Source organism: Orcinus orca, chromosome 21, assembly GCF_937001465.1.
Source record: "Orcinus orca chromosome 21, mOrcOrc1.1, whole genome shotgun sequence".
Lineage (NCBI taxonomy): Eukaryota > Metazoa > Chordata > Mammalia > Artiodactyla > Delphinidae > Orcinus > Orcinus orca.
Genome location: NC_064579.1, coordinates 3,304,516 through 3,321,772, shown reverse-complemented (window position 1 = coordinate 3,321,772; position 17,257 = coordinate 3,304,516). Strand labels below are relative to the sequence as shown.

Below are 17,257 nucleotides of genomic sequence, written 5' to 3'. Positions count from 1 at the left end.
ACACACAGGCCTTGTTTTGTTCATTCTAAGACACAGATTCTCTTCACATTTTAATGTGAAGTATGTTTTCTCTGTGGGCGGGGCATCTCCCGTGATGGATGGTGTATCCCGCAATCAATGGGTGTCTTACCGTTAGGTAAAATGTGGTATCAGAGACAGATTCTGCTCTCAAGCAGCTTACAGATGTTGCAATTACCGCGCTGGCAGCCACCATCTCCTCCTCTGTGGGAGGAAACCCAAGGTTTAGTTTGGAAAGGCTGAGCCTCCTTTTTGCAAGAAATCAAACAATGCACCTCCAAACAGCAGCCCAGCCAAAACACCTTGAAAGCAGAGTGAGCCAGGGTGAGAACAAATTAGTGAAGGTCCAGAAACCACCGAGAATGCTTCTTCTAGGAAATACTCCCAAACACTAATGGTGAGAGCCAATTTTTTTTCTCTTTCCTCTTTGACTCAGTTTAGTATTGCAGTGTACAGTTTTACTCTTTATGAGGAAACATATAAACGGGGGAAAAAATACTTCCAGAAGGCAAGGAAAATTTCTAGGGGCCAAGAAATCTTTTTCCACAACCAGAAAATACTGGGCTAAAGAAGTGGCCACTTGAACTCAAAAAAAAAAAAAAAAAAAGGAGAACCTGAACTCTCAAAAAAAAAAAAAAGAGGAGAAGCCAGTACAAGAGGAAGCTCTGAACTGTCTTAGCAGAAGTATATTATCCCACACATTTCTACCAGGAAAGCTCAAGGGTGTTTACAGATCCAGAAGCTAGAGAGTGGCCAGAGGCAGGATCCTAACCGCACAGCCATTATAAATCAGATCCCCCATCCCTGGGATAAGCTGAGCTGAAGGAAAGACAGTTATGGGTGCTGAGTTGTTAACAGCAGGATTATTAGTGTGGCAGCTTGCAAATAATATATTGACCCGTCGAAGGGAGAACAGCAGCACCCTGCTGTCATGGAGCAGGAAAAGCAGCGAGAAAACAAGCAGCAGGGCCGGTGTTCTCATTGAAGCCCAGCAGGCAGCCTGGCCGCCATGTTGAATCCACAGACTTTGCACCGTCTAACTTCTGGCCGTCACACATCTGGTGCTTGCTCCAGGCTGATCCAGCTGCATTCCTGAGCATCAGCCCACAGGTGTTTCTACTGAGGCTTTTCCCTGCTGGGGGCAGAATATGTGCTCTGAACTGAGGAGGTACAGTGCAGGGGTGGAGAGAACCAAGCAGACCTGCCAGAGAGTTAAAAAAGCACCGCCCGGCGCAGTGGTTAAGAACCCGCCTGCCAATGCAGGGGACACGGGGTCGAGCCCTGGTCCGGAAAGATCCCACATGTTGCGGAGCAACTAAGCCCGTGCGCCACAACTACTGAGCCCTCGTGCCACAACTACTGAAGCCCACGCGCCTAGAGCCCGTGCTCTGCAACAAGAGAAGCCACCGCAATGAGAAGCCCGCGCACCGCATAGAAGAGTAGCCCCCGCTCACTGCAACTAGGAGAAAGCCCACGCGCAGCAACGAAGACCCAACACGGCCAAAAATAAATAAATAATTTTTTAAAAAATTGTGCCGCCCGGGGAGCCGGTGATAGACCGGGCAGGCCCAGCTCTACGGGGGCGGCAGGGGTCTGAGGACACACTGGCAGGAGAGGGCGAGGGCGTGCTGACCCAGAAGGAAAGCACCCCTTGTTCCTGGAGTTCCCAGGGAGCCTTCCAACAACCTGATGTCTTCCCACAGGGGATGTCAGGGCCGCTTAAAGCAAAGTTTGATCCCTGGAGTAGGGAGTAAAGCATTCTTTTTCTTCTCTGTTGTGTGTCAGCTTGCCCTGCTGCATTTCTTTGTCTCTTAACTGAATCCCATCAGCGTGGCTGACTACCTCCCTTACTTGAAATGAGCTGAGCTAGGAAACAAGTTTCTCAACAAGGCTGCATTCTCCAGGGTGCCGAGAAGGGCAGAGCTGAGCTCAGCCCCTGCAGAGAGAGAGAGAGAGAGGAAAAAAAAATCCTATTTACTGCCTTATGAGACCATGACACACAGAAAACCCATAAAAGTCTCTCCTGCATTCAGATAAAGAAGCCTGGCGTCCAGGACACCCAAGCAAGGAGGAGATAAATGCCTCCAGGAGGGAGCCCAGCGGCTGTTCATCTTCTCCTAAGGGGGGAAGGCAGCGTGACAGCGAGTAAAAGAACTCCAGTGGGGCAAGTCAGACGCCTTATTTGTGAAATAAGTGGACTTGATAGGATGACCTGGAGGATCCAGGAGAATTCAAAAGTTCTAGGAACTCAAGAAGGAGATAATCTCCCGGTGAAAGGAACACAGTCCCAAACAGCCAATCAGATTGCCCAGGCCCTGACTGGTTATTAAAATAAGATACACCCCTGGCGCCTGCACGCAGGGAGCCACTGCCGCGGGAGAGGATGTCCCTCCCCAGCAGGCTTACCGCAGCCCCCTCCACACCTTTCCCCTTCACCCAAAGGTCAACCTTCACACTCAAATTCTTTCCCAAGGTTTGCTTCTTCAGCCCATGTCTAGCGAACGGCTCTAGTTTAACAAGTTGCCACTAAAGCCCCCAACAAAAGCAGATTGGTGGGTTACTGAGAATCTGAACGAGAAGGTGCAGATTCTCTTCTCAGGGCTGCCGAACATCCTTCGCCTGGAGTCTCCACGGCGCCCCCTTCAGGCGGTGAGTTCTATGACACCACGATTCTCTAGGAAATCACCGATTCGTGCTTGGTCGGGGTGAAGAAATTTCTTTAATGAAATTTTCGTCTATTCTAGGTCCGTATTTGAGGACACGGTATCTAGCACAGAGCTCTGCACTCAAGAAATGTTGAGTGACCGACTGGACGCGTGGCTCAGTCAATGACTGGACACATTGAATCTGAGTCGCGTCCTCCGCACACGCAGTCCCGGGAGAAGTCATCCCGGGAGAAGTCATCTGAACGTAGAACATCAGCTAATATATTACCTTTCAGACTGGGCTCTAATACGATTGCCTGGAGTTGCTGAAACGTCAGGGAGTCGACTTCTAAAAGTGAGTGTGGTGATTTACACTATCGGAAGAGGGTCAGTGAAATCTAAAGGCGGCCCCTGAGTATTATCCACACTGCCTCCGGCCCCTCGCAAGGAAGGATGCTTCGGGATAACAGCCACATCCGAGCAGATTCTTCCTCCCACCCCCCCACGCCCCCAATCACACAGCAAAAGGCTTCTCATCAGGACTTCTGAGAGATTTTATTTCTGGCCTTTTTCTCGATGCCCAAATGCCTCTTTGGGAAGGAATCTCGCGCCGTTTGCGGAAGGAAAGCTTGTGACTCGGACAGGCTGGGGCCGCGCAGACTCTGCCGCAGAGACCCGCCAGCCTCGCCCGGGCGTTGGGCTCCCCTTGATGGAGCAAGGGTGTGAGCGTCAACAAGCAAGTGTCACCGCCGTCAGACGGAAGGGTCATCAGAGTTTGGAAACACTGCTGCAGGTCCCTCTACAATTTATCTGAGTTCACTTAAAATGGCAACCAGAACAAAGGATGTGACTCAAACACAAGCAGTGGAATGCTTGGGAGACGAAATCGTCCCAGCGGTCATTCACCAAGAACCAAGAAGGCAGGCAGAGATACTCAATGCAGAAATAAGGCACTAAAAAACGTGTGCATTCTCAAGAAGCTCTCCGTGGCAAAGGGTCAGAATTCGCCACTTCCCGCCTTCAGTCACAATGACAAATACCTGAGACTACACCTGTCACATGCACCATTTCCTTCAGCTTACAAGTGCGCACATACACGTGTGCAGCTCTCCAGCACGGCACTTTGCCAGCACGAGGCCCTTTCACGTACTTTATTATGCTTGGTTAGTGAAAACCCGGAGTAGGTAGCCCTGGATGGACGTAAACACTCACGTTACCTACCATCATGCTTTCCCTGGGAGGAATTCTGTAAGAAATCCAGCCTCGGGGACACAATGGCCAGAATCGTGAGAACCTGTCCTTGGCAAAGCAGGCCTGGCGGCAGGCACTTCTCAGCATCCATATACAATAGAGGCTGGAGGGAGTCGGCCCTTCAAAAGGATGCAGTTCACGTCTACTTTTCCGGAGGACAGCCGCCCACGGTGTGTGAAGCTCGGTCTTCTGCGGGGCAGACTACCGGGGACCGTCCCTGAGAGGCTCCCTGAGATCAGCCCCCGGGGCCACATCCAGCCCTTCTCCTAGGGCTGCAAGTGCTCATCCAGAATTGCCTTTTAGCCCGGAGTGATTTGCGAAGAAGGGAAGGAAAACCCCTCACTGTGGGATTGTCAGTTTCCTGGCCTGGAAGGACCTGAGAGCCGCCGCACCCACTACCCGCCCGCCCCGGCAATGCCCTAAGCGCATGGAGACTCCCCTCCCAGATCCTGGGCAGAGTGGTGCTGACACCTAGGGGTGGACGGAAGAAAAGCTGTGCCGAGAGGCCAGCCCAAGCCGCCTGCTTTCCCCCAGCTCCTCTACAGCTCTCCCCAAGCCTGCCTCCCTCCACTCCTCGAGAAGGTCCCCCCAAACCCGCCGAGTGATCCCACACACGGAAGAACAGAAGCCAAGTTTGACTTTCATAAAAACCGGCCGGTTCCCCATCCTATCTGGCCTTCCATCTGCCTGAGAACAGCAGCCGTCCGGGGAGGATGGAGGGAGAGAATACACATCTCCAAAAAGATGCTCCCACAGGCTCTGCACCACGGATGCAGAATGGGAGCAGCCAGGGATGCCCAACCTCCCGGAGGCGGCCAGGGGCGCTTTCTTACCAAACTCGCTGGCACAGAGATGCTCGATTATGGCTTCAGATTTCAGCTCGTTGTCACAGGGAGGACACACCGTCGTGCCTAGGAAGGGCAAGGGGAGAACAGGAGCTGAGTGACTGCGGTGGAACGCGGGGAGGACCTGCCCCTGGGGCCCGGATCAGCCCAGGGACCAGGCTGGAAGGAGTTAAAGGTCTTCTGGAATTCCTGATAGGGCAACTTGAGAAAAGACGAGTCCTGGAGACCAAAACAGACGCATAGTTTCTTGAAAATCTGGGGACTAGAGCTGTTGAATATGGTACAACTATGAAAACCAACATGATGTGGGGCTGGATGGGGCGGGTCCTGAGTCGTGGCTTGATGGATGTGGTGGGTCCCTAGGAGAAGCTGACTTGTAACCAAACACTTCTACCCCAGTTGTTTGCCCCCGGTTCTTTCTCCCCTCTCCTTGAAATACCCCCCTCTGATTCCTGCCCACTTCCTGTTCCCAAACTCCCCAAAAGACGGCCGATCCGTCCGACCAGCTCTCCAGGAGCCAAGAAAGAAAATCAGCCCGACTCACAAACTCCAACCACAGGCCCTGAACACCCCTCCCCAGAAGGGCTATTGCAGCGAGCTCCTGCCAGGGGCGGGAAGCAGGAGAAGCTGGTGGGGGCTGGGAACGGCACCAGCCCTGCTGCCCAAGGGAAGGACTTGGCGAGACATGGGAGAGACCCTCTGGAGGCGTTTTCACACTGTGAAGGGCTTTGAAGAGGAGGTGTGTGTGCTGCAGGGATGGGGGCCACCGGGGGCAGCTGAGGCCCCGGGGGAGGGGGAGGCCTCGGAGGCCAGGGCCAGCGGGTCCTCCCAGCCAAATGCTGCTGATGCTGGAGAGACCCCTGGGAGGTAAGGGGGCTCTGTGGAAGGGCAGGGAGAGAGCGGCCCAGTGGGATCGCCAGAAGGGAAGGCGGCTTGGCACCACCGCCGCCATCCCACCGTCACCTCCGTCATCTATCAGACAACTTGGAGTTTTATCCATGATGCGGGAAAGCACGAGCACATTCTAAGGGTCCTCCACCTCGGCAGCACTGGTGGAGGCCATGCCCGGCCACGCTGGGGGGGGGGCAGTCACCCCCAGGGAGGACGGGGCGCTGAGTGACCTTCGCTCTGACTCAGGCTCTTCATCCTCTTCCTCCCCCTCCGTCTTCGTGGCTCCTCTTGCGGCATCTCCTTCACCTTCGAGCACTTCTATGGCTCAGAGAAACAGGCAGAGCCTCCCACAGTGGGTGAGAAGGGAGCTGTACAGCCCTCCGGGGCCAGTGCTGCCCCCAGGACGCAGCTGGTCCCCAGTTCCGGGGAGGTGATGCGCGACCCCCCTGCCCCACTTCCAAGCAGGGTCCCTGCGAGGCGCAGCAGAGGCCGTACACCTTAGTCTTTACTGACAGATCCCTGTCCCACCTTTACTTTGTGCCCAGGGCCGCACTCCATCCAGAGTCCTGCAGCAAGAACCACAGCCACGCCCCGAGCAGGAGACCATGGGGCTATATTTTGGCCCAGATGCTGAAAATGTGCTTTTCAGCCAGAACTTAAGATCGGATTCCAGAGGTTGTGTTTCTGACCAAAGGGAAAAACTCACCCAGAATTTTGCATCATGGTTCTTGCTTCCATGGGGAGAAAAACAGCAAGGAAATCCCGCAACGTGGGAAGGACCGTGGTATCTACTTCGGGAGTGTGGACTGTGCTTTGGGGCTTTCCTTGTTTGGGTTATTTTTTTTCAGTGGGAGTTATCACATTGCAAAGTTCTATGAATGTGACTTTGACCAAACAACCTGCAGGGCAGGACTATCTGAATACAAACACCGGATTCCCCTTGTTCGCTCACATCACCTTGTCTAGACGCTCTGAGTTCCCCGATCCGGCTGGCGGGCCCCGGGCTCAGCTACGTTTGGCCCTCAGCGTCTCCCAGCCGGGCAGGAGCTGGCTGCAGTGAGTTCTGCGCCTTCGCACGGCTTGCCCCCACCCACAGCCGACTGGGGAGCAGCTCTAGACTGTGTAGGGCGCTATTAATCTGTGGCCTCTCTGGATTGTGCTGGGGGGCCCTGCGAGCGGCCCGAGCAGGAGAAATCCACCCAGTCATCCATCGGAGAGGCAGAACTAAATGGCTGTTTTAAGGTGTATTTAAAATAATGTTTAAAGCAAAAGAACCAAAAACCAAAAGGTTTTGTGTTTCATCAGTAGTTAAGGGAGAGGACGGGAAAGTCCAACACTGGAATCAAGAGTAAGTGGATTTTTAAAAATCAATGCACACGGCACACACCCCCACACAGCACACACACACATACACACAGAGAACACACTCACACAGCACACACACACGCACACACACACACAGCACACACACACATGCACACGGCACACACACCCCCACACAGCACACACCCCCACACAGCACACACACACACACACAGCACACACACACATACACACAGAGAACACACTCACACAGCACACACACACACACACACGCACACACACAGCACACACACACGGCACACACCCCCACACAGCACACACACACACAGAGAACACACTCACACAGCACACACACACACACACACGCACACACACACGCACACACACAGCACACACACACATGCACACGGCACACACACCCCCACACAGCACACACCCCCACACAGCGCGCACACACACACGCACACAGCACACACACACGGCGCACACACACACACACACACATGCACACGGCACACACCCCCACACAGCACACACACACACACCCCACACACACAGAGCAGGTCTTGCCTGGCCAGCTCTTCAATACAGGGAAGGGACCCTAAGGAAGGCTCCCGGGAAGGATGAGTGTACCGTGGCCTCTGCAATCTGTGACTAAAACAGCCAGGCTGTTTTAACGCACAACATGCCTAATCAACAACAAAATAAAACTAAAGGTATGTGCTCGTTCGCAGAGCTTGAATCAGTAAAACCTGGCTGGGAGGAGGAACGACAATTTATCGGCCTGGGAATGTACAGGTCTAATGCAAGGGCAAGATTTAGAAATAACTTTCCTGAAAACAAACAAACAAACACTTTTCCTCTCCCATAACAGATGCTGAAGCAGCTTGGGCTGAAGCCTTTGGGGGTGTGGGGGGGTGTCTTTTGACTCAGTCTCATTATCAAGTTTATCTTTGATAACATGCGGCCCCAAAGGCCTGCCCAATACCCCCAAACGGTGCTTGTCCAAGTATGTGAACAGAAACCAGCCTGCGGCATGCAAAGATATGCCGCTGCTTTGAAAATTCCATTTTAAGTTTACAGAATAAAAAGAAATAAAGAATAAAAGTAGGGCATGTATACTTGGTCTCCTCCAAAAGTACCAGTTCTGATGCTGGAGCCACCAGCCGTAAGGTTACGAGGACCAGTCTCCACCTGCCCTACACACACACACACACACACACACACACACACACACACACACACACAGCCCTCCCACCTCCGGGCTCAGCTGACAGTCAGTGGCCTCTCGGCCCCAGAGGACTGACTCCTATAGGGGGTCCCTCCCACTGAGCGGCCGCAGTCCTGGGCAGGAGCGGAGCCTCCCCCAGAGCCTGTCACCAAAGACTCGGTGGGGACGACCGGGTCCCAAGTCCCACACGGGACTGTTCTCTGTGTGCAGCTGGTCTCAGGAGGGTGACGACCTGAGCGCTCCTGGGATGGAGGGAGGAGAGGAGATGGTGCAAAGGGCAGACTTTGGGAGCAGCCAGGTGGGACACAGCCAAGGAGTCGAAGCCTCCAAGAAGAGAGCCCGGGTTTGGTCGCCTACCACCACCCCGCCACCCCTGCCTTTGGGGCATCGAGGTGGAGGATGCTCGTCCCTTCACAAGTAGGCAGCCCAGCCAGCACCCCTACCTTCCCGTCAGAAGGGCTTCCCCCTCAGAAGTGTTCTGTCGCTGATTGTACCAGAAAGGGGCACTTGAGGGGTGGACTCAGCCCCAGCAGAGCTGGCCGCGGCCTCCGGGGGCAGGGCTGGGCTAGTCTGCCCGCCGGCAGTGCCGACGGGGAGAAGGAAAATCCCGTGGGTTCCACGCGGACAGAATACAAAGCACTTTGTCCGCTCCAGGTAACGGCTCGGCTCCCGTTCTCAAAGGGCTGCGCCTCCCCGAAGGTGAACTCTGTGCAGACCCCCAGGAAAGGGGAGCAGCGGGACCCAGACCTTGCCCCCGCAGGCGGGCCGCTGCCCTGCCCACCCGCCAGACCTGCCACCCCACACCCGCCCCTCTGGACCACCTCCTCCTTCCCTGGAATAAGCCAAGGCATTCAAAGTTCGGGGTGCCCTTTCCCGGGACTACCCCGCCCTCACTCTGGGGAGTACGCCCCTCGGGGGACCTTTGTGCTTTGGCATCCCTTGGAGATGAACTGAGTCAGCCATGAGCAGGTTCCCCCCACCCTAAACCCGTTCCTCAAAAGCCCCTGGGATGCGGACCGCTCTGCTCGGCGCCCTGGGTATGGACCTCCACCTCTTTGAGCCTCAACTCCGCTTCCGAAGAATTTGGGGTTGAATTCACTCCTCTAAAAGTCAGGCCACAGTGCTGGGTTGTTTTCGTTGGCTTGTTTGTTCTGTGGGGTTTTGTTTTGGTTTATTTGCTTGTTAACTTGTTTCGTTCTGTTTTGTTGCCTCCCCGGGATGGTTTTTCCTCCCCCCCCCACCCCCACCAAGAACTGCCCTTTAAGTGGAAGGGGTTTCAGAGAAGTACCTCCGGCTCATCCCTGGGGCTGTTAGGAAAGCCTCCAATCTGCGGAGCCTCGCTCCCCAAGGGGAGCTGAGCCATGAGCTAATGACAATTTTATCTTTCTAATTACCTGAGGATTTGTGTAAATGAGAGAAGCAGGGGGTATGCAAGAATGAGGGAGAAGAGCCTTTCCATCCCGCCCCCGCCCAAACCTTCCCGAAGCTGTTAACTGAAAGGGGTAGAGAAACAGAAAGCCTCGCAACTTCTGAACTTTTTTTCTCGGCCAGTTCTGAACCAGTCCTGGAGCTACTTGGCTGAATGACTAGCTAAGGAAAGCGTTTAAAAAAAAAAAATCCTCCTCAAACCTAAGAAAATAAACAAAGCTGCACCTTAGCATTTGCTCGGCCTTTCTGAGCTTCCCAGATCTGGGGTTTAGGCTTTTTTTTTTTTTTCCCCCGGAGCATCCCGTCTGGGGGGTTCAAAACTCCGATAGGGACTCGGTTCCCTCGCGAGGGACAGAAGAGCTCTTCTGGGAGCCAGAGCTAAGGCTTTGTTTCACCGTTGACTGGATCCCAGGACAGCGGCTCCAGGACCCGGACCGGGTGCGCGCGGGGCTCGCCCCGCCGGGCACCACCTCGGACGGGCCGGTAGCTCTCAAGGCGGTCGGGCACGGCCGAGAGCACGTCCCCAGTCCCGGGGCGCAGCGCGGACAGCCCCGGGAACCCCCCGCCTCACCTTGGGGCTTGGAGGCCTCGGTGGCGTTGGGCGGGGTCATGGCGATGCAGACGTCGCCCTCGGGGAACTTGTCGCACTTCAGCATCTCGGGCCAGTAGAAGCCGAAGAACTGCATGACGGGCTCGCACGAGTCTCGCACGGCCTCGCAGAGCCAGCGGCACGGGTAGATGGGCCGGTCCAGGCAGACGGGCGCGAAGAGCGAACAGAGGAAGACCTGGGTGCCGATGTGGCAGTTCTTGTTGAGCAGGGGCACCCAGCTGCTGGCCTGCTGCTTCACCTCGGCCATGGTCTCGTGCTCCAGCAGGTTGGGCAGCACCATCCTCTTGTAGCCCACGGTGTGGCACAGCCGCAGGTCCACCGGGATGTCCACGCACTGCGGCGGCTTGGTGTAGAAACGCCCGCTCTGGTACGCGCCGACGTCCGACTGGAAGCTCACGTAGTCGTACTCGCTGGCCGAGCCCGCGGCCAGGAGCCCGGCGGCCAGCGCCAGCAGCGCGCCCGCCGCGGCCCAGCGCCCGCCGCCCATGCTCGGCGCCCCGGCCCCTGCGACGCGGGGCGTCCTCGGCCGCCTCCCCGCGCGCGTCCCGCCGCGAACTTCCAGGAGCCCCCGGGCACAAAAGGCGCCGTACGCACCCGCGCCAGGCGCTGGCGGGGCGACCCTAGGGAGCTCGCGCGGGGAGGCGAGCGCGCGGCCCGAGTGCGGCCCGGCTCCCGAGGCGGCGGGACCCGAGTGTCCGGCGCTCCCGCGGCCGAGCCCTCCGAGCCGCGCCGGCCAATCAGCGCCGGCCGCCGCGAGCGCTCCGGGCCCGCCCGTCAGTCACCCGCGTGGCCGGCCAATCGGCTCGCGGGCGGGAGGGGTCGGCTCCCTAGAACTCAGCGCAGGTCAACACCCCTTAAAAAACAAAACCAAAAAATAAATGAAGGAAGAAGGGGGGGAAACGAGAAAAAGAAGAAGAAGAAAAAAAAAGGAAGAGAGACTGGGGACGAAGAGAAGCGTGCGGTGGGTAAAGACGATGTTTAATGCTGCTGTTAACTTGAGTCAGATGGCAGGAAAGTAAGGAACCTTAACAGTACTTGCAAGTCCATGAGATAATCAAGACTTTTTTTTTTTTTTTCAAACAGTTTTCCCTAACTTTATGCAGCAGTCCACCTCCTCGGTGTTGTTCTCTGTGTCTGCAGACGAAGATGGGCTGTTTCCGACAGACCGGGGCTCAGGAAGGCTGCGGCAAAGGAGGTCTGCTTTTCAATCCCCAGCCCGTGGGGCTCCGCTCCCGCAAGGGCCAAGCGAAGGTGTCGTCGGGCTGTTTGCTGGCTTAAAAAGGCAGCGCCTTTCCAGGTGGGATAACCGGATGACGGCCCTCCGACAACCCGGAGGCAGTGAGGCAGGAAAGGGTGCTAACAAAGGTGTTAACTCTGCGAGAACAGTTTAAAAAAAGAAAAAGAAGAAGAAAAAAAAGGAGCCCTACTCAAGGCCCAGCCCAAGAGCACGTCTGTGTGTGCACGCATATGCACATTGACATGTTTGTGGTCTAGAAAGCCAAAACATTAAAAACACATGTGCACTTATCAGCGTGGCTTGTGTAAATATCAAGTCCATCACTCAGGCACACATGCTGCATTCAGAGCTGGCCCAGGAACTTCAAGTCAAAAACCAGGGGTTCCGTTAAAGCAGGAGGCAAGAGGGAAGTCTTAGCAGAAACAGCCCATCCTTCCCATCCAGCCCCCCCGGGAAATGAAGTCCCTCTGCCACTGCCACCTCAGAGTTCCTGGGGATTCTTTGTATGTTTCAAACGGGACCCTGAGGGGGAGGCTCAAGCTTCAGGGACCTGAAGTGTGACCACGGCTGACCCCAGGGGCAGAAGACAGCAACAGCAGTTCCTGAGGTTAACTGGGTCTCCACACTGCTTGTGTCCTGAAATGTGGGGTGGAGGGCGGCCAAGAACGCTGCAGACCACATCTGAGCAGTGTGGCACCTCCCCAGGTGGCAAATGGCCACAGAGCTCCGGGCTCAAGGCAGACACCGGAGGAGGCGCTGCCTTGCTGGGCCAGCTTGTTTGTAAAGCTCTGGGGAAGCTTGCTTTAGATTCTGCAGACCAAATTTCTTGATGGACACATTCCAAGTCAAACGACTAGAGTTTCTGAAGAAGCGAGGCTATTTTCTTAAAGCCCTGGTGCCCCTAACGAGATGGTGATTCCACTGTGCACACAGGAAGCAACTGCCAATGGTCACCTTCCCTGTCATTTCTAAGCCAATGAAAGGTGCATTAACACGAGAGGGGCAGCGTGGAGGCAAAGAGATGGCGGGAGAGCAAGACTTTGGGTGGCGAAGGGTTAATCCCTAAACAATTGGTAATGCTCAGCCCCAGAAGCTGGGGAAGACATTCTTCACAGACACAGAATAGACCTCAGGAAACCAGGCAACTGTGACTCGATTCAAGGGGCAGTTAGAGAAAAATGCAGTTTGGTAGGGGTCCTTTTCTCTCCTCCAGGCAGGCCCTCAGTCCCAAGACAAATGTGTCTGTTTACGTACTCATTGCAAAGAGTTGTGTTAGCAGATAACATCCTGTCACCTCTGGATCCAGGCTTTGCCCAGCTCTCACTCATGTTTGCACTGTTTCCCCAAATGGTGGGAGGACTTGGGTCTGCCCACCATGAAAATTCTGGAAACTAGTCCAAGTGACTACACTTCCACCAGTCCTGGGGCCGGGTGGGGGTGGGGGGGTCTCGAGTCTGGAGTAAATCTCACAAATCCGTTCATGGGAGGGCCTAGCCTAGGTCTTGCTGTTTCTCATTGATCACCCACAAATGGCCTTAGCGAGAGGCCTCTTGGGGCAAGCCAGGGACATGACTGTCCTGAGAAATACAGGGAGTGTGGATGTAAGACCCCAGAATCCTAAACTCAGTACATTTCTGGCTCCTCTCAAGGCCCAGCTGGAAAGGAAAGGCTCAAGTCTGTCCCACTGACAGACTTTAACTCACACCTAGGATTTTGGAGAATGACTGCCCACCACCAATCAGTGCCCATGGAGTTTGGAACTGCACTGAGCGTGACTGCCCAGGTCATCTTTTAAAATGTTTTTAAAGAAAATGTCTTGATTTTCTTGAAATTGAGGAGGAAGCTAGCACTAATTTTTATAAGGTCATCTCATATATAACAAGAGATGTAATGATTTCTAAATCCAGATATTCAGAGGATAAGTGGAAAATTGAATAAATGATTAGCTCTGAGCAGACAACTCTGGTGAAAATTTACTGAAACAGTACAAATATTATAAATTCTAAAAAAATATGTGGAACAGCTATCAGTTAATAAATTTTAAATTAAATCAAATAATATAATTGAGCAAGTTTGTTAATCTAATAAATTTTAAACACTTTAGCTATTGTTTTTGTTTGTTTTCTTTTTTCCGGTACGCGGGCCTCTCACTGCTGTGGCCCCTCCCGTTGCGGAGCACAGGCTCCGGACGCGCAGGCTCAGCGGCCATGGCTCACAGGCCCAGCCGCTCCGCGGCATGTGGGATCTTCCCGGACCGGGGCACGAACCCGCGTCCCCTGCGTCGGCAGGCGGACTCTCAACCACTGCGCCGCCAGGGAAGCCCTAGCCATTGTTTTTGATACCTGAATATTTACCCTAAGTTGACCTACTGCTTTTTAAGAATAAACACAATCTCTTCTTTCTCCTCCTCCCCCCTCCCCCTCCCCCAGAACAGCGCCAGGCAGAGCAGCCTGAACACTTCATATTTTAGAGGTGCATATGCAGCTGTTGGGTTTGTGTGTGTGCTTTGTCATATTGTCAAAACTTTGCACTTCAAAGCCCAGTCTCCCTTGCCCTAATGGCAAGAATGTGTGTGTGTGGAGGAGAAAGTTCTAGAACAAAGGTTCTTTAAACATGTTATTGACATGACAGAGCTCTCAGAAACCAGGGGTCTCCAGTATGGGAGTTGTGAGCCAGGCACATCTTTCCTTCTTGAATGAACAGGGGCAAAATACACCTTTAAACTTGTGGTTTTCGTTTCAGAAAAGTGCAAGTGTGACGTCCCTGGTGGCACGGTGGTTAAGAATCCGCCTGCCAATGCGGGGGACACGGGTTCAAGCCCTGGTCTGGGAGGATCCCACATGCCGCAGAGCAACTAGGCCCATGCGCCACAGCTACTGAGCCCGCGTGCCCAGAGCCCGTGCTCCGCAACAAGAGAAGCCACCGCAATGAGAAGTCTGCGCACCACAACAAAGAGTAGCTCCTGCTCGCCGCAACTAGAGAAAGCCCGCGCGCAGCAGCGAAGAGCCAACGCAGACAAAAATAAATATATAAATTTATTTAAAAAAAAAAAACAAAAAAAAACGTGGAAGCGTGTTCCCTGTTGCTTCATAGCCCCAGCTTAAGGAGGCATTCTTCAGTCTCCCGGGTCGCCGAAAGCTGAATGTCAGGCTACGCAGGGTCACTGCAGGGCCTCCCCGGCGCCTATACACAGAGCTCCATCCTGCCCTCTTCCAAAAAAACAAGGGTTGTGGGGTGGACCTTTCCGGCCGGTTTCTCCCATTCTGTTTCATTGTCATATCATCAGTGATGTTGATGACACTCTCCAGAGGTACACTCAGCGTCCTCTCCATCATCCTGGAGCGAGTGTGCAGGGCGGAGGGTCTCCTGCCTGTGGCTGGGTGGTGCTGGGTCTGCGTTCAGACCCAGGATGTACGGAGTATGGCCCCAGTTCTGCTCCTTACAGGCTGGATGACTCACACTTGACTCTGCGCTGAGTTCTCATCTGTAAATCAGGGCTATTCATGCCTGCCCTGCTACCTCAGGAAATAAAATATGTGGATTCTCAACATCCAGTGTCAGGGAGGCACACAGTGCTAACTGTGTTCTACAGTCTGCAGCGTTTAAAATGGCATTCCATACGAGACACCACAAAGCACAGAGATGTTCTCACTAGGATGAGCTTCTTTTCCGCTCCGCCTCTGCGGAGGTGCAAATGCCCGGAGGTTCCCAATCCCCTCTGACTCAAGAATTGGCCTGACCTAGGGACTTCCCTGGTGGCGCAGTGGTTGGGAGTCCGCCTGCCGATGCAGGGGTCACGGGTTCATGCCCTGGTCCGGGAAGATCCCACATGCTGCGGAGCAGCTGGGCCCGTGAGCCAAGGCCGCTGAGCCTGCGCATCTGGAGCCTGTGCTCCGCAACAGGAGAGGCCACAACAGTGAGGAGAGACCCGCATACCGCAAAAAAAAAAAAAAAAAAAAAAGAATTGGCCTGACCTGCTGTCTGGGATTGGGAATGTCTGGGAAGAATCATAAACATTTGGAGTTAAAGGCATAGTCCAGCTCCACCTCCTCCCAGGCAAGCACCCCTCTGCATCTTTCTTTTTATTCATTTTTTACTGTGCTAAGAACACTTAACATAAGAGCTACCCTCCAAATGCATTCTTAAGTGTCCAATGCAGTATTGGTGAACCTCTGCACCATTTTTTAAAAAATAAATTTATTTATTTATTTATCTATGGCTGTGCTGGGTCTTCGCTGCTGCGCGCAGGCTTCCTCTAGTTGCGGCAAGTAGGGGCTACTCGTCATTGCAGCGCGCGGGCTTCTCGTTGCAGTGGCTTCTCTTGTTGCAGAGCACGGGCTCTAGGCGCGCGGGCTTCAGTAGCTGTGGCTCGCGGGCTCTAGAGCGCAGGCTCAGTAGTTGTGGCTCATAGGCTCAGTAATTGTGGTGCACGGGTTTAGTTGCTCCGCCGCATGTGGGATCTTCCCGGACCAGGGCTTTAACCCACGTCCCCTGCATTGGCAGGTGGATTCTTAACCACTGCACCACCAGGGAAGTCCCCAAACCTCTGCACCATTCTTGATGGGGGCTGGCTGAGCACCAAGCCACCACCACTGGACCCTTTCACTTCTTGGGGACACAGCCACCAGGTTCAGGCAACTTCATGAGAATGTTCTTCCTTTCCTGAAGGGAAATTCTGCTCCCTGTAATTTCTCCTCCCTAGGCCACCCAAGCATTAGTGCCCACCCTAATCTACCTCAAGGCCACGGACACACAGCCCCTGCCTGCCCCACTGCTCAGATAGACCCACCTCTCTCTCCCCAGAAGAGGCATTGTCAAACTGGGCTTGGCAATTTGTATTCAATTTTGAATATACTACCTTATTTATAGATATATACATTGTAGAATTTATGTACCGCCTTCCAGAAAAGAAGGAACGAAAGCACACATTTTTAACATAACTTTTTAAAATCTCTAATGGGCTGGTTTTCTGATTAAAACCCTCACAGACTTTTTGATTGTCCACAGGAAAAAGCCCAGATTCCAGAAGAATATCAAGATCTTGCCCTCCAATGTCCCTCCAGTCCCTCCCTCTTACACATGTTGTTTTGTCAGTAACACCCTCCTTCACCTTCGTACAAACTCCAGCTCATAAACTTCCCAGGTTTAGCAAATGAAACTATAGGATGCCCCCGTAAAACTTGAATTTCAAATGAACAAGAAAAAAAATTTTTTAGTATAAGTATATCCCAAATATTGCATGGAATATACTTATACTATACATTATTTCTTGTATATCTGAAATTTAAATTGAAATCGGCATCCTGTATTTTATGTGGCAAACCCACCTGTTCATCTTTCTAGCATTGCTTCTCCCCAGCAGGTTTGTCTGACTCCCTCTCGGCCCATCACCTCCGTCCTTCACCCCAGTCGGATTAACCTCTCTCTCCTCCTGTTGACCTTTTATAACTACTTGCTTTGGGGTGTCTTTTACACAACCGGGAGCTCTTGGAGGATCTTATTTTGTCTCCTTTATCCTTGCATCCCCAGCATCTAGCATGGTGCCAGGCATACAGTAAGTGCTCAATAAGGCTCTGCACTCCCCAATAAATGCATAAATATGTAGTAGAGAGAGGCAGATGTGTGAAAGACCCAGGCTAAGAGAGGTATGCCCTTGAGCGTCGATTTTACGCTGTGTTTCCTGAGAACCAAGGCAGTAAGTAAGAATGAATAACTCACATGGTTTTCTCCGTCTGCAGAGGAACTGATCCTCAGCGCCTTATACAAAGACTGTAAACA

General features: G+C 53.6%; 1 protein-coding gene across 1 annotated transcript in view; it reads right to left on the bottom strand.

Annotated features, from left to right (window-relative positions):
* The window catches only part of SFRP1 (secreted frizzled related protein 1), a 44,231-nt gene extending 33,297 nt beyond the window's left edge, over positions 1-10,934 (bottom strand). Inside the window, exons 1-2 of the mRNA XM_004285055.3 lie at positions 10,204-10,934; positions 4,748-4,825 (exon numbers count right to left, since the gene is read on the bottom strand). Of these exons, the coding sequence (XP_004285103.1) occupies positions 4,748-4,825; positions 10,204-10,729 (604 nt within the window). The 5' untranslated portion in view covers positions 10,730-10,934. The remainder of the gene's footprint in view (positions 1-4,747; positions 4,826-10,203) is intronic.
* Between the last annotated feature and the right edge of the window lie 6,323 nt (positions 10,935-17,257).